This window comes from Phocoena sinus, chromosome 6 (assembly GCF_008692025.1).
Source record: "Phocoena sinus isolate mPhoSin1 chromosome 6, mPhoSin1.pri, whole genome shotgun sequence".
Classification (NCBI taxonomy): domain Eukaryota; kingdom Metazoa; phylum Chordata; class Mammalia; order Artiodactyla; family Phocoenidae; genus Phocoena; species Phocoena sinus.
Window position 1 is genome coordinate 92,003,564 of NC_045768.1, and position 24,313 is coordinate 92,027,876.

At 42.9% G+C, this 24,313-nt stretch overlaps 1 protein-coding gene across 1 annotated transcript; it reads right to left on the minus strand.

The window, feature by feature from the left end:
- Positions 1-15,545: 15,545 nt before the first annotated feature.
- LOC116755040 (spermatogenesis-associated protein 31A6-like) lies at positions 15,546-23,305 on the minus strand. Its single transcript, XM_032633898.1, is given in 11 exon segments — positions 15,546-15,877; positions 17,596-18,069; positions 18,222-18,346; positions 18,348-18,585; positions 19,181-19,416; positions 19,418-20,594; positions 20,597-20,814; positions 20,919-21,455; positions 22,285-22,379; positions 23,122-23,214; positions 23,216-23,305. Coding segments are annotated over 11 exon segments (3,615 nt in total).
- Positions 23,306-24,313: the final 1,008 nt, after the last annotated feature.

Genomic DNA, 24,313 nt, shown 5'->3' on the forward strand with positions numbered 1-24,313 from the left:
TATCTTTCAATAGAAACCAAAATACGTATTGTGGATATTAGATTCTAGTGCTATTAATTTTCCTTGATGTTTTGTTAATTACCTGAAAACTGGACTGTATCCTGAATTTTTTTAGTTTCCTCCATTACCTGACTACATCTCTCCAAACTAGTGTTTCCAAATTTTCTCCCACCCCTTTGACTTGGAATCATTGAAACTAAAACTGCCTTTTTTTCTGAAGTCCTGCATACTGAAGGTAGATATCTTAATATAAACTTCAGAGAAATCACAGCAGCTCATGTTTAGACAATCTTCTTCATTCCTGTTGCTATATGGACCACTCAGAAAGTTTACCTGAACATCTGATGACATCATCATGGACATTCAAACTACAAAAGATGCTTTAACCCTGACATTTAGAGATCTTCTCAACTGTCTACCCTCAGAACTCAAAAACTGATATGAAATTTGCCTCAATTATTAACATTGTTTTTTTTGTCTCCATAGCAATGCCTCTTATTAAATACCTGATTGCTTGTACAGTAAGCTTAACTTCTACTTGGAAATACTGCTTTGGAAGAGAAAATTAAGGTAAAATTATCATATGGATGGACTCTAATCCAATATGACTTGTATCTTTATAAGGGGGGAATATTAGAACACAGACATGCACAGACTAAGGGGCAACCATGTGAGGACACAGCGAGAAGGTAGCCATCAAAGGAGAGAGACCTCAAAGAAACTAAACTTGATAACTTGATCTTGGACTTCTAGCCTCTAGAACTTTGAGAAAATATATTTTTGTTGTTTAAGCCACCTAGTAGCCAGTGTGGTATTTTGTTATGGCAGCCCTAGTAAACAAATACAATCACTATTAGGGAAAAAAAAATCATGTTCTTTGTTATTCCAGTAGAATGATTTTAGCACTGATTACTTCTTACTTTGAGATTATAAAAGATGGTGATAAACATTACTGTAGAGTATATATGAGCTGTGTCCTATGAAACAAAGCTAGTTAACAAACACCTCTCAGCTGTAGGTGATGCCATGTGTTCATGTGGTCAGCAAGAGGACATGAGTGGAAAGAGAACCTTTTCTGCTTCAGACAAGCAACTTCCTGGGTTACCCTGAGTATGACAAAGAGGGCCATTGCTTGGGGACCAGGTCTCCAAGCAGTCACAAGAGGCCTCAGGAACCCACAAGAAAATTGTGAAGGAAGAATATTACTAGCCAGGCCCATATGAATCTTTTCCTCCCATCACTGCCCTTTTGTGAAAAATTCTTCCAAATACACATTTTTTTTTTTTTTTTTTTGCGGTACGCGGGCCTCTCACTGTTGTGGCCTCTCCCGTTGCGGAGCAACAGGCTCCGGACGCGCAGGCTCAGTGGCCATGGCTCACGGGCCCAGCCGCTCCGCGGCATGTGGGATCCTCCCACACCGGGGCACGAACCCGTGTCCCCTGCATCGGCAGGCGGACTCTCAACCACTGCGCCACCAGGGAAGCCCTCCAAATACACATTTTTGTCCCAAAATATCATGTTGGATGCTCGCTACTAGGAGCAAATTTTTCTAGCATCTCTGTTGGATGAATTTTCACACTTGCAAAATCACTCAGAGAAGAGTTCATCCTCTCAACACCTCCCCTGCACCAGTGTCCCCCTAAACAGCATCTGACCACAATATGAAGGAATTTACCTCCCAGGTGAACAGGTGCTTGAATGTCATTTAATTATCTCTGCATCCTCTCCCTGGTCTCCCTGTGAAATCTAGTCACCTCTTTGCATTAAAGCATTTCTGTGAGAAGCCCTGTAAGGTGCTGGCTATTCTCAATTCTGCCCTGCTGGTTTCTCTGAAGTGCCTAGAAGCTGTCCTCTCCACGCACAAACTGTTCTGACAAACTTCATTTGAATGATTTGGATTTTAATTCTCAATTTGCTTCTGTCCCTAAGCTCTTAAGGCTTTTTTTTTTTTAAAACAATTCAGAAAAAACATCACGAATAAAAAGACAAGGTTGGGCTTCCCTGGTGGTGCAGTGGTTGAGGGTCCGCCTGCTGATGCAGGGGACACAGGTTCGTGCCCCAGTCCAGGAAGATCCTACATGCCGTGGAGTGGCTGGGCCCGTGAGCCATGTCTGCTGAGCCTGCCCGTCCAGAGCCTGTGCTCCGCAACGGGAGAGGCCACAACAGAGAGAGGCCCATGTACAGCAAAAAGATAAAAAAAATTTAAAGAAAGGCAAGGTTACTCACAGATCTAACATGCTAAGCTTTAACTTAGTACGTTCTTAAGACTGATGTTTTCCAAGGAACAAACTTTCTTGTTTCCTGTGCAATAATAAAGGTTTGTTATAAAAGTTAAGTACAAAAAGTGAAAAAAATTAAAATAGTGATATCTTCACAGTTGAGTTCTTAACATATTTTCTGATATATGTAAAAAGAGAAAAATTGGCAAAATGAGTACCATTTTAAAAAATAATAAACCTAAATCCCGAGATTTACCAATTTTATCAAATAAGAAAATAACATTTTATAAAATACAATTTTATGAAATATGATTTTATAAAATTTGTATAGCTAAGTAACAAATGATTTGCCCAAAAAACAGATTTAGCAGGTGGAGTCCAAGGGGCACATTCTACAAAATAAATTTATTGACACTGTAAGGGGTTACTAGCATAACATTGTGGTGGGAATAAAAAGGGTAGTTAGTGACCTTCTTCCTGAAGTTTAGGAGTGATTCCTGAATTGAGAGATATCTGAGTTGAAGTGGTCATTGGAAACAAATGGTAGAGACTGAAATCACAGAGAGCACACTGTATCAATTCCAGCTTCTGGACTCTGAGAAGGAAGGAAGAGCTTCAGATTTCATTGCAGAGAATGAGGCTGAGAAACTTTAAAATCAGATGCTTTTTCCCAGATCCAGGGGGCCAGCTAATGCACAAAAATGCTTAAAGCCAGATAGGTATGTCACCTTTATTTCCTAGAAAAGATGTTAGCATTTTCTAAATCCTCATCTACCGTGCCTGGCATGCATCATTTTATAGCTTTCTGGAAGTTTCATCAGCACCACTTGTATATCTGTAGTACAGTGTGTCTGTGGAGAGTACAGAATGCAGGTCCAGGGTGGGGGCAACGGACTCTTCTAGCTACCACAGTGAGTTGGCGCCCCTGCAAACCTGAGTAAGGAAGACAACTTGCCTTTGGGTGGGTAATGTTACAATCTGCATGTCTAGGGCCACATATATAAAGACCGACACTGTTCTGGGAATGATCATGATTCTGACTGACTTCAAAGGGGTAATTATGAAACCCCTGGATCATCAGGTTCTGGATGTTCCCTACTTTTTCCATGGTGTGGTCATGACAGAAAGTGTGGCTGTACATATCTGGGAACATTTCCAGAAATGTCCTCCTGTAGGAGTTAATTATAAAGTAAATGTGTATGAAACAGAAAATAATATTGAAACCTATCAAGGGGAGCAGATCTTAAGGGTTAATATTGTAGATGGACTACTTTGGAAAAAATCTTTTTCCCTTGGAGTATTAAGAAGTCATCACATAATTGTCATCTCTCCACATTTTGTTCTAGAGTGCCTGGTTTATTGATGTCAGTGTGAGACCTGTTTTAAATAAAAATCTATTTGTAAAAATTCAGATCTGTAATATGTTCTAAATATCATTATAGAGTGTCTTTTAACTATAGATTAAAAATCACTTCGTTTTCAGCAAAATATTTTGATGTAAACATCAAATGTTTTGAAAACAAAGGGGATCTGTTTTTGTTGTTTTATCTAATTTTTGTATCCATTTTGTCTGGGCATATTAAATGGTAAAAATATTTATAAGATTTGCACTAGGTGAATCTTCTTGAAAAGAAAATACTGAAAGCCACAGAGTCTGGGAATATTAATATCTTTTTAATAGATTGATCCCCCTTGATTTCTTATCCTGGAGTAAAGGTACAAGTTTTTCCATGAAAATTAGACACACAAATCATCTGACACAGTGTACGACAGATGGAAAATGATTGATGGGAATTTTGCTTTAATGCACATTGTTCATTGTAATTTTGCCCAACTTAATGAACTGTGAATTAATAATGAGGAGCAACACATTAAACATATTATAGTAATAAAGTGCTTTTATGGACATTTTTCATGTTTCCAGACTTTCTTGGCCACCCTGAACAACTTTAACTCAAAGGATTAAAAAATAATCATTTATTTAACTGTGTTAAAATAGTCAACTTTGAAAAGGATATTTTCCTGTATGAACTTTTTCCTAATTGATTCCATTTTGTTCTGATCAGTAAACTTACCTGCGTAAGCTGCACTATTAAAAAAAAAAAGTGATCTGATAGAGTATTAGATGACATACTTGACCATATTCCATTGTTTTCTGATTCAATGACATAAGGGAGTAAAGTGAAAAATTAATAATTATACATTTTTAAATTAGGAGAATAGAAAAACTAAATTTCTTATAGAAATAAGCCCAAAGAGTCCTCATGTCAGCCCTGCTCCTCTTAAAAGACTGTGATGCTGTAATACCAATGGATAATCTGGGAGACTTAACCAGCTGTCATTAAAATAGATTTTACCAAGGCAAGGACAATAGGTTGCTAATTAGCAGTGAGAAATCAGTAGTCTTTTAGAAGTGTATCCTTTGGAAAGTGTGGGATATATAATAAATGAAAGCCTTCCATTATTCATTGTTATAAGCCAAATGTAGATTAAGTGTACACTACCTTCAATTCAGATATTAAGATATGCTTCCCTCAGTAATTTTATGAGGTAACATGTATAATGTCAAACATAGGCTAAGTCATATATTTTATAATCTTTCAAAAATTTTTAAAGCAATGTGTTAACACTGTAATGAATATAAAATGGATCCTAACTGCATGTCTTAGAAAATGTGAATTTCATAGAATTATTTAAGAATGAATCCTTAATAGCCCATCTTTTTAAGTATGTTAGCTGAACATTATGATTGTGTAATATCATTTTAGGGCATTACCATATTTTAAGAAATAAAATAATATTCAGAAGCATAATTTTGACAGAATGTAAAATCGAAAACCAGAAATTTGACTTGTGAAAAATCCTCACATGATTATTGGCCAGTTAAAAAATAAAGCAAACCCCACAAACCTGATGCAAGCTATTATGTGCAAAATAATGTGCTAGTTACACAGCCCTCTGGGAAGTGAATGTGAGTCCCGATGCTTCTTTCTTGGTTTATTTCATTCCTAGAGTACATTTGTTGCAGGATTTCTTTTATTTATTTATTTATTTATTTTAACATCTTTATTGGGGTATAATTGCTTTACAATGGTGTGTTAGTTTCTGCTTTATAACAAAGTGAATCAGCTATACATATACATATGTTCCCATATGTCTTCCCTCTTGCATCTCCCTCCCTCCCACTCTCCCCATCCCACCCCTCCAGGCTGTCCCAAAGCCTCGAGCTAAAATCCCTGTGCCTTGCGGCTGCTTCCCCCTAGCTATCTACCTTACTACGTTTGTTAGTGTGTATATGTCCATGACTCTCTCTCGCCCTGTCAAAACTCACCCTTCCCCCTCCCCATATCCTCAAGTCCGTTCTCCAGTAGGTCTGCGCCTCTATTCCTGTCTTATCCCTAGGTTCTTCATGACATTTTTTCCCCTTAAATTCCATATATATGTGTTAGCATACGGTATTTGTCTTTTTCGTTCTGACTTACTTCACTCTGTATGACAGACTCTAGGTCTATCCATCTCATTACAAATAGCTCAATTTCATTTCTTTTTAAGGCTGAGTAATATTCCATTGTGTATATGTGCCACATCTTCTTTATCCATTCGTCCGATGATGGGCGCTTAGGTTGTTTCCATCTCCGGGCTATTGTAAATAGAGCTGCAATGAACATTTTGGTACATGACTCTTTTTGAATTTTGGTTTTCTCAGGGTATATGCCCAGTAGTGGGATTGCTGGGTCATATGGTAATTCTATTTGTAGTTTTTTAAGGAACCTCCATAGTGTTCTCCATAGTGGCTGAACCAACTCACATTCCCACCAGCAGTGCAAGAGTGTCCCCTTTTCTCCACACCCTCTCCAGCATTTATTGTTTCTAGATTTTTTGATGATGGCCATTCTGACTGGTGTGAGATGATATCTCATTGTAGTTTTGATTTGCATTTCTCTAATGATTAATGATGTTGAGCATTCTTTCATGTGTTTGTTGGCATTCTGTATATCTTCTTTGGAGAAATGTCTGTTTAGGTCTTCTGCCCATTTTTGGATGGGGTTGTTTGTTTTTTTGTTATTGAGCTACATGAGCTGCTTGTAAATTTTGGAGATTAATCCTTTGTCAGTTGCTTCATTGCAAATGTTTTCTCCCATTCTGAGGGTTGTCTTTTGGTCTTGATTATGGTGTCTTTGCTGTGCAAAAGCTTTGAAGTTTCATTAGGTCCCATTTGTTTATTTTTGTTTTTATTTCCATTACTCTAGGAGGTGGGTCAGAAAGGATCTTGCTGTGATTTATGTCATAGAGTGTTCTTCCTATGTTTTCCTCTAAGAGTTTGATAGTTTCTGGCCTTACATTTAGGTCTTTAATCCATTTTGAGCTTATTTTTGTGTATGGTGTTAGGGAGTGATCTAATTTCATACTTTTACATGTACCTGTCCAGTTTTCCCAGCACCATTTATTGAAGAGGCTGTCCTTTCTCCACTGTACATTCCTGCCTCCTTTATCAAAGATAAGGTGTCCATATGTGTGTGGGCTTATCTCTGGGCTTTCTATCCTGTTCCACTGATCTACCTTTCTGTTTTTGTGCCAGTACCATACTGTCTTGATTACTGTTGCTTTGTAGTATAGTCTGAAGTCAGGGAGCCTGATTCCTCCAGCTCCTTTTTTCGTTCTCAAGATTGCTTTGGCTATTCGGGGTCTTTTGTGTTTCCATACAAATTGCGAAATTTTTTGTTCTAGTTCTGTGAAAAATGCCAGTGGTAGTTTGATAGGGATTGCATTGAATCTGTAGATTGCTTTGGGTAGTAGAGTCATTTTCACAATGTTGATTCTTCCCATCCAAGAACATGGTATATCTCTCCATCTATTTGTATCATCTTTAATTTCTTTCATCAGTGTCTTATAATTTTCTGCATACAGGTCTTCCGTATCCTTAGGTAGGTTTATTCCTAGATATTTTATTTTTTTTGTTGCAGTGGTAAATGGGAGTGTTTTCTTGATTTCACTTTCAGATTTTTCATCATTAGTATATAGGAATGCCAGAGATTTCTGTGCATTAATTTTGTATCCTGTTACTTTACCAAATTCATTGATTAGCTCTAGTAGTTTTCTGGTAGCATCTTTAGGATTCTCTATGTATAGTATCATGTCACCTGCAAACAGTGACAGCTTTACTTCTTCTTTTCCGATTTGGATTCCTTTTATTTCCTTTTCTTCTCTGATTGCTGTGGCTAAAACTTCCAAAACTATGTTGAATAAGAGTGGTGAGAGTGGGCAACCTTGTCTTGTTCCTGATCTTAGAGGAAATGCTTTCAGTTTTTCACCATTGAGGATGATGTTTGCTGTGGGCTTGTCATATATGGCCTTTATTATGTTGAGGAAAGTTCCCTCTATGCCTACTTTCTGGAGGGTTTTTATCATAAATGGGTGTTGAATTTTGTCGAAAGCTTTCTCTGCATCTATTGAGATGATCATATGGTTTTTCTCCTTCAATTTGTTAATATGGTTTATCACATTGATAGATTTGCGTATATTGAAGAATCCTTGCATTCCTGGAATAAACCCCACTTGATCATGGTGTATGATCCTTTTAATGTGCTGTTGGATTCTGTTTGCTAGTATTTTGTTGAGGATTTTTGCATCTATGTTCATCAGTGATATTGGCCTGTAGTTTTCTTTCTTTGTGACATCCTTGTCTGGTTTTGGTATCAAGGTGATAGTGGCTTCGTAGAAGGAATTTGGGAGTGTTCCTCCCTCTGCTATATTTTGGAAGAGTTTGAGAAGGATAGGTGTTAGCTCTTCTCTAAACGTTTGATAGAATTCACCTGTGAAGCCATCTGGTCCTGGGCTTTTGTTTGTTGGAAGATTTTTAATCACAGTTTCAATTTCAGTGCTTGTGATTGGTCTGTTCATATTTTCTATTTCTTCCTGATTAATTCTTGGCAGGTTGTGCATTTCTAAGAATTTGTCCATTTCTTCCAGAATGTCCATTTTATTGGCATAGAGCTGCTTGTAGTAATCTCTCATGATTTTTTTTATTTCTGCAGTGTCAGTTGTTACTTCTCCTTTCTCATTTCTAATTCTATTGATTTGAGTCTTCTCCCTTTTTTTCTTGATGAGTCTGGCTAGTGGTTTATCTATTTTGTTTATCTTCTCAAAGAACCAGCTTTTAGTTTTATTGATCTTTGCTATTGTTTCCTTCATTTCTTTTTCATTTATTTCTGATCTGATTTTTATGATTTCTTTCCTTCTGCTAGCTTTGGGGCTTTTTTGTTCTTCTTTCTCTAATTGCTTGAGGTGCAAGGTTAGGTTGTTTATTCGAGATGTTTCCTGCTTCTTAAGGTGGGCTTGTATTGCTATAAACTTCCCCCTTAGAACTGCTTTTGCTGCATCCCATAGGTTTTGGGTCGTTGTGTCTCCATTGTCATTTGTTTCTAGGTATTTTTTTATTTCCTCTTTGATTTCTTCAGTGATCACTTCGTTATTAAGTAGTGTATTGTTTAGCCTCCATGTGTTTGTATATTTTACAGATCTTTTCCTGTAATTGATATCTAGTCTCATGGCGTTGTGGTCAGAAAAGATACTTGATACAATTTCAATTTTCTTAAATTTACCAAGGCTTGATTTGTGACCCAAGATATGATCTATCCTGGAGAATGTTCCATGAGCACTTGAGAAAAATGTGTATTCTGTTGTTTTTGGATGGAGTGTCCTATAAATATCAATTAAGTCCATCTTGTTTAATGTATCATTTAAAGCTTGTGTTTTCTTATTTATTTTCATTTTGGATGATCTGTCCATGAGTGAAAGTGGGGTGTTAAAGTCCCCTACTATGAATGTGTTACTGTCAATCTCCCCTTTTATGGCTGTTAGTATTTGTCTTATGTATTGAGGTGATCCTATGTTGGGTGCATAAATATTTACAATTGTTATATCTTCTTCTTGGATCGATCCCTTGATCATTATGTAGTGTCCTTCTTTATCCCTTTTAATAGTCCTTATTTTAAAGTCTATTTTGTCTGATATGAGAATTGCTACTCCAGCTTTCTTTTGGTTTCCATTTGCATGGAATATCTTTTTCCATCCCCTTACTTTCAGTCTGTATGTGTCTCTAGGTCTGAGGTGGGTCTCTTGTAGACAGCATATATAAGGGTCTTGTTTATGTATCCATTCAGCCAATCTGTGTCTTTTTGTGGGAGCATTTAGTCCATTTACATTTAAGGTAATTATCGATATGTATGTTCCTATTCCCATTTTCTATATTGTTTTGGGTTCGTTATTATAGATCGTTTCCTTCTTTTGCATTTCTTATCTAGAGACGTTCCTTTAGCATTTGTTGTAAAGCTGGTTTGGTGGTGCTGAACTCTCTCAGCTTTTGCTTGTCTGTAAAGGTTTTAATTTCTCCATCAAATGTGAATGAGATCCTTGCTGGGTAGAGTAGTCTTGGTTGAAGGTTTTTCTCCTTCATCACTTTCAGTATGTCCTGCCACTCCCTTCTGGCTTGTAGGGTTTCTGCTGAGAGATCACCTGTTAACCTTATGGGGATTCCCTTGTGTGTTATTTGTTGTTTTTCCCTTGCTGCTTTTAATATGCTTTCTTTGTATTTAATTTTTGATAGTTTGATTAATATGTGTCTTGGCGTATTTCTCCTTTTATTTATCCTGTATGGGACTCTCTGTGCTTCCTGGACTTGATTAACTATTTCCTTTCCCATATTAGGGAAGTTTTCAACTATAATCTCTTCAAATATTTTCTCAGTCCCTTTCTTTTTTTCTTCTTCTTCTGGAACCCCTATAATTTGAATGTTGGTGCGTTTAATGTTGTCCCAGAGGTCTCTGAGACTGTCCTCAGTTCTTTTCATTCTTTTTTCTTTATTCTGCTCTGCAGTAGTTATTTCCACTACTTTATCTTCCAGGTCACTTATCCGTTCTTCTGCCTCAGTTATTCTGCTATTGATCCTATCTAGAGTACTTTTAATTTCATTTATTGCGTTGTTCATCATTGCTTGTTTCATCTTTAGTTCTTGTAGGTCCTTGTTGACTGTTTCTTGCATTTTGTCCATTCTACTTCCAAGATTTCGGATCATCCTTACTATCATTATTCTGAATTCTTTTTCAGGTAGATTGCCTATTTCCTCTTCATTTGTTAGGTCTGGTGAGTTTTTATCTTGCTCCTTCGTCTGCTGTGTGTTTTTCTGTCTTCTCATTTTGCTTATCTTACTGTGTTTGTGGTCTCCTTTTTGCAGGCTGCACGTTCGTAGTTCCCGTTGTTTTTGATGTCTGTCTCCAGTGGCTAAGGTTGTTTCAGTGGGTTGTGTAGGCTTCCTGGTGGAGGGGACTAGTGCCTGTGTTGTGCTGGTTGAGGCTGGATCTTGTCTCTCTAGTGGGCAGGTTCACGTCTGGTGGTGTGTTTTGGGGTGTCTGTGGCCTTGTTATGATTTTAGGCAGCCTCTCTGCTAATGGGTGGGGTTGTGTTCCTGTTTTGCTGGTTGTTTGGCATAGGTTGTCCAGCACTGTGGCTTGCTGGTCGTTGAGTGAAGCTGGGTGCTGGTGTTAAGATGGAGGTCTCTGGGAGATTTCCACCGTTTAGTATTATGTGGAGCTGGGAGGTCTCTTGTTGACCAGTGTCCTGAAGTTGGCTGTCCTATCTCAGAGGCAGAGCCCTGCCTCCTGGGCTGGAGCACCAAGAGCCTTTCATCCACACGGCTCAGAATAAAAGGGAGAAAAAGTAGAGAGAATTATTAGATGTATGAGGAAAGAAAGAAGGAAAGGAGGGAAGGAAGGAAGGAAGAAAGAAGCAAAGAAGGAAAGAAAGGAGGGAGGGAGGGAGGGAGGAAGGAAGGAAGGAGGGAAAGAAGGAGAAAAAGTAGAGAGAATTATTAGAAGTATGAGGAAAGAAAGAAGGAAAGGAGGGAAGGAAGGAAGGAAGAAAGAAGCAAAGAAGGAAAGAAAGGAGGGAGGGAAGGAGGGAGGAAGGAAGGAAGGAAGGAGGGATAGAAGGAGAAAATGTAGAGAGAATTAGTAGAAGTATCGGGAAAGAAAGAGGGAAAGGAGCGAAGGAAGGAAGGAAGAAAGAAGCAAAGAAGGAAAGAAAGGAGGGAGGGAGGGAGGAAGGAAGGAAAGAAGGAGGGAAAGAAGGTGAAAATGTAGAGAGAATTAGTAGAAGTATGAGGAAAGAAAGAAGGCAAGGAGGAAAGGAAGGAAGGAAGAAAGAAGCAAAGAAGGAAAGGAAGGAGGGAGGGAGAGAGGAAGGAAGGAAGGAGGGAAAGAAGGAGAAAATGTAGAGAGAATTAGTAGAAGTATGAGGAAGGAAAGAAGGAAAGTAGGAAAGGAGGGAAGGAAGAAAGAAGCAAAGAAGGAAAGAAAGGAGGGAGGGAGGAAGGAAGGAACGGAGGGAAAGAAGGAGAAAATGTATAGAGAATTAGTAGAAGTATGAGGAAAGAAAGAAGGAAAGGAGGAAAGGAAGGAAGGAAGAAAGAAGCAAAGAAGGAAAGAAAGGAGGGAGGGAAGGAGGGAGGAAGAGAGGAAGGAAGGAGGGAAAGAAGGAAAAAAGACAGAAAGAAAGAAGATACAGTAAAACTAAAATAAAGTATAATATAGTTATTATACTAAAAAATATTTAGAAAGAAAAAAAAAGGAACGGATAGAACCCTAGGACAAATGTTGGAAGCAAAGCTATACAGAGAAAATCTTACACAGAAGCATACACATACGCGTTCACAAAGAGAGGCAAAGGGGGAAAAATCATAAATCCTGCTCCCAGAGACCACCTCCTCAACCTGGGGTGATTCGCTGTCTAAAGGAGGGAAGGAAGGAAGGAAAGAAAGAAAGAAAGAACGAAGGTAAAGTACAATAAAGTTATTACAATTTAAATTAATTATTAGGAAAAAAAAATTTTTTTTTTAAAAAAAACCATGGACGGATAGAGCCCTAGGACAAATGTTGGAAGCAAAGCTATACAGAGAAAATCTTACACAGAAGCTTACACATACACGTTCACAAAGAGAGGCAAAGGGGGAAAAATCATAAATCCTGCTCCCAGAGACCACCTCCTCAACCTGGGGTGATTCGCTGTCTAAAGGAGGGAAGGAAGGAAGGAAAGAAAGAAAGAAAGAGCGAAGGTAAAGTACAATAAAGTTATTACAATTAAACTTAATTATTAAGAAAAAAAAAATTTTTTTTTAAAAACCATGGACGGATAGAGCCCTAGGACAAATGTTGGAAGCAAAGCTATACAGAGAAAATCTTACACAGAAGCATACACATACACGTTCACAAAGAGAGGCAAAGGGGGAAAAATCATAAATCCTGCTCCCAGAGACCACCCCCTCAACCTGGGGTGATTCGCTGTCTAAAGGAGGGAAGGAAGGAAGGAAAGAAAGAAAGAACGAAGGTAAAGTACAACAAAGTTATTACAATTAAAATTAATTATTAAGAAAAAAAAATTTTTTTTTTTAAAAAAAAACCATGGACGGATAGAGCCCTAGGACAAATGGTGGAAGCAAGAGTATACAGACAAGATCTCACGCAGAAGCATACACGCACACATTCACAAAAAGAGGAAAAGGGAAAAAAATCACAGATCTCGCTCCTAAATTCCACCTCTTCAATTTGGGATCACTCCCTGTCTATTCAGGTATTCCACAATGCAGGGCACATCAAGTTGATTGTGGAGCTTCAATCCGCCGCCTCCACGGCTGCCGGGAGAGACCTCCCCCTCTCCTCCCTGCTCTCAGAGCTCACAGGAGCTCAACTTTGTACCCGGCCCTGCCCCTGCACGCAGGTCGCTGGAGGCCGTCTGTTTTTTGCTCAGACAGGACGGGGTTAAAGGAGCCGCTGATTCGGGAGCTCCGGCTCACTCAGGCCGGGGGTTGGGGGATGGGGGAAAGAGGGGCACTGCGTGCGGGGCGGGCCTGCAGCGGCAGAGGCGGCGTGACACTGCGGCAGAGGCCGGCGTGACGCTGCACCAGCCTGAGACCCGCCGTGCGTACTCCCGGGGAAGTTGTCCCTGGATACTGGGAACCTGGCAGTGGCGGCCTGCACAGGCTCCGCGGAAGAGGGGCGTGGAGAGTGACCTGTCCTCGCACACAGCCCCTCTGGTGGCGGCAGCAGCAGTCCCTGCGTCTCCCGCCCGTCTCTGGGGTCCGTGGTTTCAGCCGCGGCTCGCGCCCGTCTCTGGGGTTCGCGCTTCCCTCCGCGGCTCGCGCCCGTCTCGGGGGCTCGCGCCCTCAGCCGCGGCTCGCGCCCGTCTCTGGGGTTCGCGCTTCCCTCCGCGGCTCGCGCCCGTCTCGGGGGCTCGCGCCCTCAGCCGCGGCTCGCGCCCGTCTCTGGGGTTCGCGCTTTTAGCCGCGGCTCGCGCCCGTCTCTGGAGTTCCTTTAAGCAGCGCTCTTAAACCCCTCTCCTCGCGCACCAGGAAACAAAGAGGGAAGAAAAAGTCTCTTGCCTCTTCGGCCGGTGCAGGCTTTTACCCGAACTCCCTCCTGGCTAGTCGTGGCGCACCAACACCTTCAGGCTATGCTCAAGCCGCCAACCCCAGTCCTCTCCCTGCGCTCCGTCCAAAACCGAAACCCGAGCCTCAGCTCGCAGCCCCGCCGGCCCCGGCGGGTGAGCAGACAAGCCTCTCGGGTTGGTGAGTGCCGGTCGGCACCGATCGTCTGTGCAGGAATCTCCCCGCTTTGCCCTCCACACCCGTCGCTGTGCACCACTCCGCGGTCCCGAAGCTCCCCCCTCCGCCTCCTGCAGTCTCCGCCCGCGGAGGGGCTTCCTAGTGTGTGGAAACTTTTCCTCCTTCACAGCTCCCTCCCACTGGTGCAGGTGCCGTCCTTATTCTTTTGTCTCTGTTTTTTCTTTTGCCCTACCCAGGTACGTGGGGAGTTTCTTGCCTTTTGGGAGCTCTGAGGTCTTCTGCCAGCCTTCAGTAGGTGTTCTGTCGGAGTTGTTCCACGTGTAGATGTATTTCTGGTGTATCCGTGAGGAGGAAGGCGATCTCCACGTCTTACTCTTCCGCCATCTTCCAACCTGATCTCTGCAGGTTTTTCTTATGTTTCCAAAGGAAACAAGTAAAGCTGTCTCAAGTTTAAGCTTTGTCCCCAATAAAGTAAAAAATGTGCCAGATACCATTTGACTGGATGATAACTAAAACTGGACGAATATTTTCTCTCACTGGAGACTGACAGTGTTTTAGTTGTGTTTAAAATTTGTGATTCTCCTAAAAAAAGGGTACAAATGAAAACTTATGGTTACCAGGGGATAAGGGGGGGGGAGGGATAAATTGGGAGATTGGGATTGACATATACACACTACTATATATAAAATAGATAATTAATAATAACCTACAGTATAGCATGGGGAACTCTACTCAATACTCTGTAATGCCCTATATGGGAAAAGAATCTTTTAAAAAAGTGGATATATGTATATGTATAACTGGCTCACTTTGCTGTACACCTGAAACTAACACAAATTTGTAAATCAATTATACTCCAATAAAAATTTTTAAAAATAAAAAAATAGAGTACTACATGCATTTCTAAGAAATAAACATTATTTTCTTCATTCTTCTAAAAAATATAATTTGTGATTTTCAAGCTAATGAACACCTAAGAATGAAATTTGCAAATCTACATGTAGAATGTATAATTCTTTTGTTCAGAGACAATGACCTTACAAAAGAACAAAACTTCTCAAACATTTCCCCATTTAGAATAATGCTGACAATGAGTGTCTGGTGGATATCAGAGGGGCACAACTGATAATATATTTATCATGCTGCCAGTTTGCTAAGTGGTTTCATATTCACTAAGAAAGACTTGTCAATGGATACTGAAGAATAGATGTGAGGTCTCTGTGAGGTCTTTGTGCCAAGTCTCTATGTTGTCTCTGGGTGAGATCTCTGTGTGAAGTCTCTGTATGAGGTCCCTTTGGAAGGTATCTCTGGGAAATCTGTTAAATCTGTGCTAGGTTTCTGTCTGAGGGTCTGTGAGGCAACATGAGGTCCCTCCCTGTGTGAGGTCTCAGTATGTGATCTCTGAGAAAGGTGTTTGTGTGAGAAGTCTCTCTTTAGAGGTGTGTCTGTGAAGTCTTTGTGTATTGTCTCTGGGTCTCTCCATTTCTTTTTTCTTTTGGTCTCTCTATTTCTTGTCTTACTGTACCTTATGGAAGACGGAGCAGCAAGAGAAGTGCAAAGGGACTTGCTCTTTCTGTTTTCTTGCTGTTCCATCAGCATCACCTGTCTGTGGCACTTCTCCCAGCAGGAGCCAGGGGAGTCCAAGTCCAACTTCCCCATATTCCCAGAACTCACTTCTGGGTGTCCCTGAGAGGACCCAGCAGCAGCCAGGCTCAGGTCACAGCCCTGTCAACTCTTTCCTCTGGGTACCGACGTCTCCCACAAGTCTTGGCTCCACTCTCACTGCTCTGCCCATTCTGGAGGCTGCCTTGGGAATTGGGGCCCAGAGGTAGGGCCTGGCTCCAGGGAGAAACCAGGGGTGTGAGCAGTCCTGTGCTCACTCTGCCCCCTCCACCCCCGGTCCCAGCATTTCCACATGTTGAGGGGCCTGACTGGTATGGGGGATGGAGTCCATTTCTGTTGTCATCTGGATCAGGGTCATCAGCTGGAACAGAAATCTCCACAATGGGAAAGACACCACCTGGAGCTGTGTCCACCATGCGCCCTGCACATGGCAGAAAGTGCCAAATCACTCTAGAGAAATTCTTCCTCATCTCCCTGCTTTTCCATGTGGATGGGAGTCAGGAGACAAGAAAAGCTGTGCTAGAAGCAGATCAGTGGAACACTCCTGGATTGCACCCTGCCCCATCCATTTTGCACAGGTCACCTCCACACCACCACAAATCCTGTCTGATTGCTTCTTCACCTGCCAGGCTCTGGGGTGATCAAAGACTGGGAGACAGGCAAGGCTTACTACACAATCACAAGCCAGTCCCCACCTCTCCCCTGGAGCAGTCCTTGGGCCATGTGTTTATGTGAAGGTCACCAGACTAGGAGTCACATCCCACGTTCCCTAGTCCTGGCTTTTACACCTATTGCTAAGTTATCCTTTCTAAAAGTCAAGAGGTGATGATGTGTAAGCTTATTAAATATAGTATTAAGAGATTAACCTTCCTTGATTTGCTTTACTTCTATAAGTTTGACCTTCTGTTTTGACCTAAAGGTGGTTTCTCTAGGTCTGTGATCTTAGAGTTGGAATAGGATAGAGACCCTGGGGTGGGGCCATGATGAACTACTGGACCCTTAACTTTTCCTCCCCTTTAGGCCTTTAGATGGTGGTTGTATGTCAGGGGGCTGCTCTTTCACTGCACGTTTATGGGAATATGGTACCATTTTGCCTCCTTCCTTGGATCCAATGTTTTTTCTACACCTACATCCCACCCTAAATTCACAGTGTTTGGCCATCAGATAGTTACTACACACAGTCACACCCCTATTCCATTCATCCAAAACTCCTTCTCTGGGGTTAACATAGAGTGGAAGGTAGGTGACCCATGAACATAGCCATTCATTTATATGGGACTGGGCTCAACACAGCCCTCAGCAGCCTCCCTGATACGGCCCCCACCTACACACACAGAACTGGAAATGCCATCCCTGCTGCTGCTCTAAAGTGTAGGAAAAACAGAGGTGAGGGAGGGTGATGCTGTACATTTTTTTATGGCTAAGGTAAAAGGGGTTCATAGGGCATATCTCAATCCCAGCCTTCATCAGAGAGAGAAGCAGCTCTTAAGAGCAGATGTTGTATATTGCCTACCAAGAGATCCAGGGGCAAGATTTCTCCTGCTTCTGAACTCAGAGCCCATACTCTATTCCCCCGAAACTTCCATCCACTTGGCTCTGACGTTTCCTGGAGCCTGAATTGGAATGTCCGGCCCTATCGTGTAAACCTATCCACTACAGTTGCATAAAGTTCAAAGTAGCAGAGCAGAAGGAGAAAGACTGGTTGAACCAGATCCTTGGGTGTGGGCTTCATAGGTTTTTCCCATCTCATTGTTAGAGTAGCTTTGGTTTGTGTAATGACAGTATTATAAGGTGCAATGAAGGGACACGAGACAAGGAGCAAGCTTGTGATGCTGCTGTCAACCTCCCTCCATGCCCCTCCCTTCTAGAAGACAAAGTGCACAGCACAGACAGCAGCCATTGCACTACGCTCTTATGAGAAAGAAAGAAAAAAAATATACATATATATGTATCGGGGAACATTAAATATGTTTGATGTGCTAATGAGAAAACCATTTTCTCTACATGGACTGAATTTTTACTTGGAGACATGTTTTCCTACTAAAGGGAAGACTAAAGAAGGATTTTACTGTTGACCAGGCAAGACACCTCCCCAAAGATGACAATGCCTTGGACAGTGTTGATGGCGGGCTGGGGTACCTGGAATCATTGGCCCATACTGACAGGTACTAACTGGAAACAAACTCTTCTTGGAGGGCGAGGATGGGAGGCACCTTAGGCCCAGCTGCTCATTGTCGAATCTTACACTTTTCAAACTATGTTGGTGTCTGACTTCCCTTTCCCTAATAGAACAACTCTGGCCCTTGGAGGTGGCTTAATGACTGCAGGCTATATAACTCATCATTCTCCCTTGCTCTGGGTAGGAGGTAAGCCTATGGTAGCAGAAACACCCACATACTGGGGCTTGGAATTCCTGTTTGTATTCATTTAACTTTGTGGCATGAAGTCCATGGTGAATTGCTATTTTTTCTTCTAGGATCTGTCCAACAGCTGTCATGAGTGCCTGACCCTCAGCAGTCTCACTCTTCAAGATTGATCTGCTTTTGACTGATCTGTGACTCTGGGCAGTGGCTGATATGGGCTTGAATTTTTGCAGAGCATCTCGACCATTGACTTTTTATTGGGGAAAATCCACTATAAAAATAGCCTCATCCTTTTTCTGAAGAGGCTTTCTGGAGGGCTATGTTTCTTCTCTGGCATGAACTGGAGACATTTGCTCCCAACAGAGTCTGTTATTCCCCTGACCTGGGCAGGGCAGCTCATACTTCCAGCTTGAGAGGTCCCTAATTCTTTAAACCCTTCTTCATGCTCTCCTGGTTTATGCTTCCTACAGTCCTCTCTTTTGTAAGTAGGGGCAATCATCTTGCTCTGGCTCTTCCATGAGTCCTGAAGTTTTGGGCTCCTGCTGCCCTAGGTTGCTCCTTTGGGCTTCCATAAGGCCACTTGGCTCCTGGGAAGCTAACCTGTCTCTGGTGGGGACTCTCTGGGGATGGCACTGAGGCACCTGAGAAGCCAAGTTGTCTGCAGCAAGGAACATGTGTTTGAGAAAGTCCTGAAGCTGGTTGTCTGACTGTACATTTACTTTGGACTTAAACTCACTAGCAACCTCCATGTTAAGGTATGGCTCACCTGGATGTTGGAAAACAGACATTCTAGGTAGTAGGAAATTTTAACTGGTCCCTGGCACCTCTAAACTCCTCATATGTACATATGTGGTTTGGGATTTTGTCAACACTTTGGTTTCCAAGATAACACTAGACTGTGGTTGAAGAGCAGGGGACTCCTTGGCCTCCACAGCCTCCCTGGCCTCTTCACCTCTCAAAGATTGGGATCCTAAGTTCACCTCCATCACTGTTACCCTATGGCAGGGGTCTCGTGAGGCCTGGCCACCATTTTCCTCTCTTGGCTCATTCCTGACCATTTCTGAACTTGGACCTGGCTCTAGGCTGTCCCTCTTGACCCATTCCACAGTCTCACTCTTCCAGGTTCTGCCCACAAGGCTGAGTGTGAGGAATGGAGAAGGTGGCCTGCCCTCTGTCCAGTCAGAGAAGCCTTTGAGGGCCCATGGTAGTCACCAGATGGAATCCCTCCCAGGGCACTCTGGATTTCCTTACACACAGGTGAGGGGACAAGGAGAGGCCTCATCAAGGTAGGAACTGACTCTCCTGTTATCACCTTCTCTCCTGAATTAGCCTGAGGAGGTTTTCCCAGGAACTCAGCAAACTTGACTGTTGAGTGGGACACAGATACACAGGTGGCTGAAGGGGAAAAGGCAAACTGCAGAATGGTGGAGGGTTGAAACTTTTTCTACTTAGATTTAGGGGCTTGAGGACCTTGAGGGGTAGGGTCCACCTGTGCTTTACCAAAAACCTTATAATATGTGCTTCCAGCACCTCTCGAGTGTCTGGATCAAGGAAGGAAACCCTACAGGAGGTGTTCATACAGGGTTCCCAACCCTTCAAGATTTCTGGTTTCCATGTGAATATCGGACTTGGGAGAAGCATGCTCGAGAGCAAGGCAGGATTGACACACATTCACAGGAATCAAACCCTCATTGATCTGCCCCAACTTTTTGCCCAAATGGCCTTTCAAAATGTTTTCTAGATTCTTGTCTAAGCTCCTTAGTAAATCAATTCCTGAGTCACTCCTCAAGAGCCTCAAGTCACTTTTTGACTCCTCAGAGTTCACCCCCTTAAACTTCACTAGGGAGCTTTCTGGGCTTCTGGAGAGATCTTTTGGGAACTTCCCCAGAATATGGCCCAGGCCCTTGCCCAGTTCCTGACTTAGCTGGAACCCCACCTTCTGTGCATCCTTGTTGCTTTCACCTGTAAACAAAGAAGGCTGTGAGGGTCCATGCTTGTCCTTTGCCTGGCATGTCCCTGGTAATTCTCCCTGAAGCTGCCTTATCTCTAAAGGCTCTTGGATCCTTTGTGGCAGCTCCCACCGGTGTTGGATGAGCCACTTTTGGAAATGTTCTTCCAGTTGCTTTTGGAGCTCAGGACTGATTGGAAAATTCTCAGGAAGGATGGAGGCAGCCCAGCTGTCCTCAGGAATGTTGGAAGTGAAGACACTAAAGAGTTCCTGAGATCTTTTGACTACAGAAGATAAAGCCCACCCATTTTCTAGTTGCTTCTGCAACAAGGACCATTCTGAATGTTGAATCCCAGTTGGGGTAAGAAATTGTACCTTATTCTGGGCTGTAGGGCAAGGTACTCCACAGGCCCTAATCTGGGGTAGAGAAGAAGGTGGTAGGATTGGGAAAGAGGATTTGAGATGTGCCTGGGCTTGGACCTGAGCCAGAAGTGGAGGCTGGAATTGAGGTATTGTTGGAATAAAGGGTCGAGATTGGAACTCTAGATGGGACAGGGGCTGGAACTGGAAAAGCAGTGGAGATATTTTAGCTGACATTTGAACTGGGCAGGCATTTGAAATTCCATTGAATAAGAAAGAAGGAGACTGTGGTGCCGAAGAGCTCTCAGAGATCCAGGCAGTAGCTACCAAGGATTCACTGTGCAGAGAAAGGAGACCCCAGAAAAACTGGTTATATTTCTGCTGTAGATGGTCCCCCAAGACCTTGGGATATGAGAACTGCTGAAGACAAGGCAGCTGCTCTGGTTTGTCTTTTATGCTCCAGAAAAGTTGGGGGTTGTAGTGTTCTGCTCAGTACCTAGTGATTTCAGCATATTCCCCAAAGAATTCAGGTGGCAGTTTGGGCTCATTTGTTTTAGATGTGATCCATTGTTTTCTTTTTCCTTCCGAATCTTGATCTCAACTCTCTTTGTGACTTGTATCTCCAGGAGGTTCTGGTCATCAGAGTTGAGCAAAGGAGGGGTACTCATCTCTACCTGTCTGTGGGGCCTACACAGAATGAGGCCTCTGGTGGGTTGTGGGAAAGGTGCTTTTTTGGGGGCTTACACTGTGATGAGGTTGATAGGCACAAAGATTTGGTAGCTGCCTGCCACCAGGACAGGGCTGAAATGGGACAGCTTGAGTGACCAAAGCCTGAGATGGCTAGGATGATGGAAGATGACCAAGGAGTATGTGGAGACATCCTCTGTGGGACAGTGCTCAGTGGTAGTACCATTGAAGAGTCACACTAAGTAAGAATCAGAATTGAGTCTGGTGGTGGTAAGGCAGAGGAAGCTGTCAGAGGGCAAGCCTATGAATCAGGCGGACATGATGTGGGAGAGGAAAGAGCAAGTGGCAGGGGTGAAAGGCTATCCAGTGGAAGAAAAGGCTCTGGTGACTGAGAGGCACTCAGGGATGTATGTGAATGAACAGAAACTGAGGAGGTCGTTGGGCCTGGAGAAATGGAAGAGGCCAGATGTAGACGGCACTTGGTAAGAGGAACCAGTAGGGATGTGGCAGGAGCAGTATCTTCCACAGGCTCCCTGCATGGCTGGTGGGCTCCAGCAGGCACTGCTCTGCACATCTCACCAGGAGGGTCTTGACATGAGAGCTGATGAGAGTTGCCCTTGCCAGGAAGCCTTCCCAGGCAGCTGTAGGAGAGCAGATGGGGCCAGGAGGGCTGGACAGGACAGGCAGGGGTGGGCACCTGCAGCCCAAGAACCCTCCTCTGCCCCCACACTGACTTCATAATGCTCCTGCTCTCCCTCACCCTAGGGCTTTAGCCACGCCCTCCCATGGCTCCCCCTCCCATGACTGGGGTCACATTATAGGCTCTGGGAGGAAGGATGACCCAGGAGAGAAGGGGAAAGATTCTTTACCTTTGCAGAAGTGAAACCAGGTTGTGAGTCCCCTCCAGTTCTTCCAGGCAATCTCTGCAAGCTGGAAATCAGGATACTGGGTCATGGTGGTGAAGGCAGAGGCTTAAGAGTCTTTCAGGAGGCTGAGTGCAATGGCCCTTTAAGGGAAATCTTTGGAGGATTAGACTCTGGAGCCCAAGTGTCAGTGTCCAAGGCCACATGTCCCTGACAGTGATGGTAAGGATCACTTGAAAAGGGTTTGTCCTTTGCAAAGTGCTTCCATGTTAATTAACCCCTGTAGCCCTTACAACTGTCCTGTAGGGGAGAAAGGTCAGTGGTCATCACACAGAGGAATCTGAGCAAAGTTAAACAACTTGTCCACAGTTGGACTTGGAGGTCCCACTTCCCAACCCAGACACCAATGGCCCACCACAGTCCACACACCGCATTTCTAGGTCCTTATGGCTTCATTCTAAGCACAAATTTCTGGGAAGTATCTAGGTTCTGATCTCCTTCCAAGGAGCCTCCCCAAGGCTCTGTTTCCTGAAGAATAAGCTCTGCCACTGGCATCCTCAGAGACCGTGAAGCTGGGCCCTCAGGATTAGGAGAGATGGAAGCTAACTATCGGGGGCATGCAGGACTGAATGGCAAAGGCTTAGCTTTCAAAGATCTACTTTTCTTCCTACTCCTGCTCCTCCACTTCAGCTCTACTTGATGCTGAGAGATAAGAAAAAATGAGGGGCTAACACCCAACTCTCACTGTCCTCTATCTAGGCAAGCTGTGTTCATGAACAACATGACTTTCTACATTTAACTAAAACTCTGTGGGTTTTTTTTGCCTTTTACTTATTTTTAAAGTGGATAACAATATTTTCAGTTTTTCTTCTTTGAAGAGTGCAAAGGATTTTTTAAGTTTTAATCACCATAGATTTCTTCTGTCACTGTTCCTCTGATCAAGAAACACACACATTCTCAGACTTAAATGCTCACATGAGCTTTGTCAGATAGGATTCTGCTTCCCAAGGCCAGACCTCCACTCCAGCCTCTTCTCTCAGGCTCTCAGGGGCTCAGCATTGCCTTTAGACCAGCCCCAAAACAGAGGAAGGTCTCACTTGAGACACCCGCTGTGGGAAGGTGGCTGGTGAACCAGGGCTCAGGGATCAGCCTTCCTGCAGAGACTGAACTCTTAGTAATCCAGTCCTTGACCATTAGTCACTACATTTGGGACTTGCCCTGGAACCCTCTACCATACCTGAACTCCTGGTCTAAGATCTTGGGCTAGAACTCCTCATGCCCACTCTAACCCCTCTCTGACCTGCCTTTTCCCTAGAAGGATGATGTTCTACACTTTTCTGAGAGTTCCCATCTCAGGAGTCTCTCTAGATGGTTTAGAAAAGTGGAAATAAGAATAAGTAAAAAAGAGATAATCTCTGCTGGGATTAAGCCAAAGGTTTCTTACCTTCCTGATGTTTCTATGTTTCCTAGGTGGTGCTAAAAATGGATTACTCTGGAAGCAGGGGAGTAACATTAGGTAAAGCCCCAGTCCACACAGGAACAGCAAGGATGATATCAATCACCCAGGCAGTCCGGCTGGATCTCAGCCAGATAGCAACAATGTTTTTCAAAGAAAAGAGATTCTCCATCTTCTGAATTGCATTGCTACCCTCAGGCAACAGAGCACTGGGAGTTCACTTGATGGCAGAAACCCAGGCCTGCATCACAGAGCTGTGGCCTTGTCACAAAGAGCTCCTGAGTGTGGGGGAGGGAGCAATAAGAGAAATAGGCTGAATCATTGCCCCTCCTTCCCATCCAACCCCACAGACACCTGCACCCTCCTGGGGCTTCCAGATCCCTCCTTCCAACTACTCTCATTCTGTCAGAGAGAACTTAGCCAATTTTCTATTCATTCCATCTGGAACCTGGTTGCTTCATCCATTAGAGATCTTTACTTGAGGCCCACCAATTTTATAACTCTTGAAAATCTTAAGTTGACCCTGGAAGATTGGCTATTTCACAGAAATTTTTACACTCAGGATTTCCTTTGTCCTCAGCTCCAACTTTCCCACATCATTTTTGTGTCTTGTATAAACCCAGGGATAGAACTTGAATTTCTTTTACACTTATTTAGTTTTGTGAATTTTGAATAGTGTATGTTTTGCCTCATTTTCTATCAGAGGGAACTACATACAAAAATTAAAATAATTTATTTTTCAAAATTCATAAGTATGAAAGAATTATAAATAGTTATGTAATAGGGAAGAACAAATCTGACTCCACATTAGATCTTTTTTACTTTAATCTTTATGCTTTGTTGCCCACGCTAACTCTGTCCATCCTTGTGACCCAGGCTGGCTCTGCACTTTTTGTAAAACAATGTTGCCTATAGCCTGAAATATACAGGTTAGCCTATTTCTAAGGCTCTGACTTTTAAGAGCCCATTCATGGAGATTAAAATTTGTGGAACAGAGAATAATAATTGTTTTGTTGGAGGTTTACAGGAACATGTGACCTGACCAGGATCTGACCCATCTAGCCAGCTGCTAGAACAAAGGATCCAACACCAAGATATTTGCAACAATTAGCCATGCCCCTCCCTCACCTTGCTTTTAAAAAGGCTTTGCTGAAAGCCTTCAGGAAGTTTGGGTTTTTTC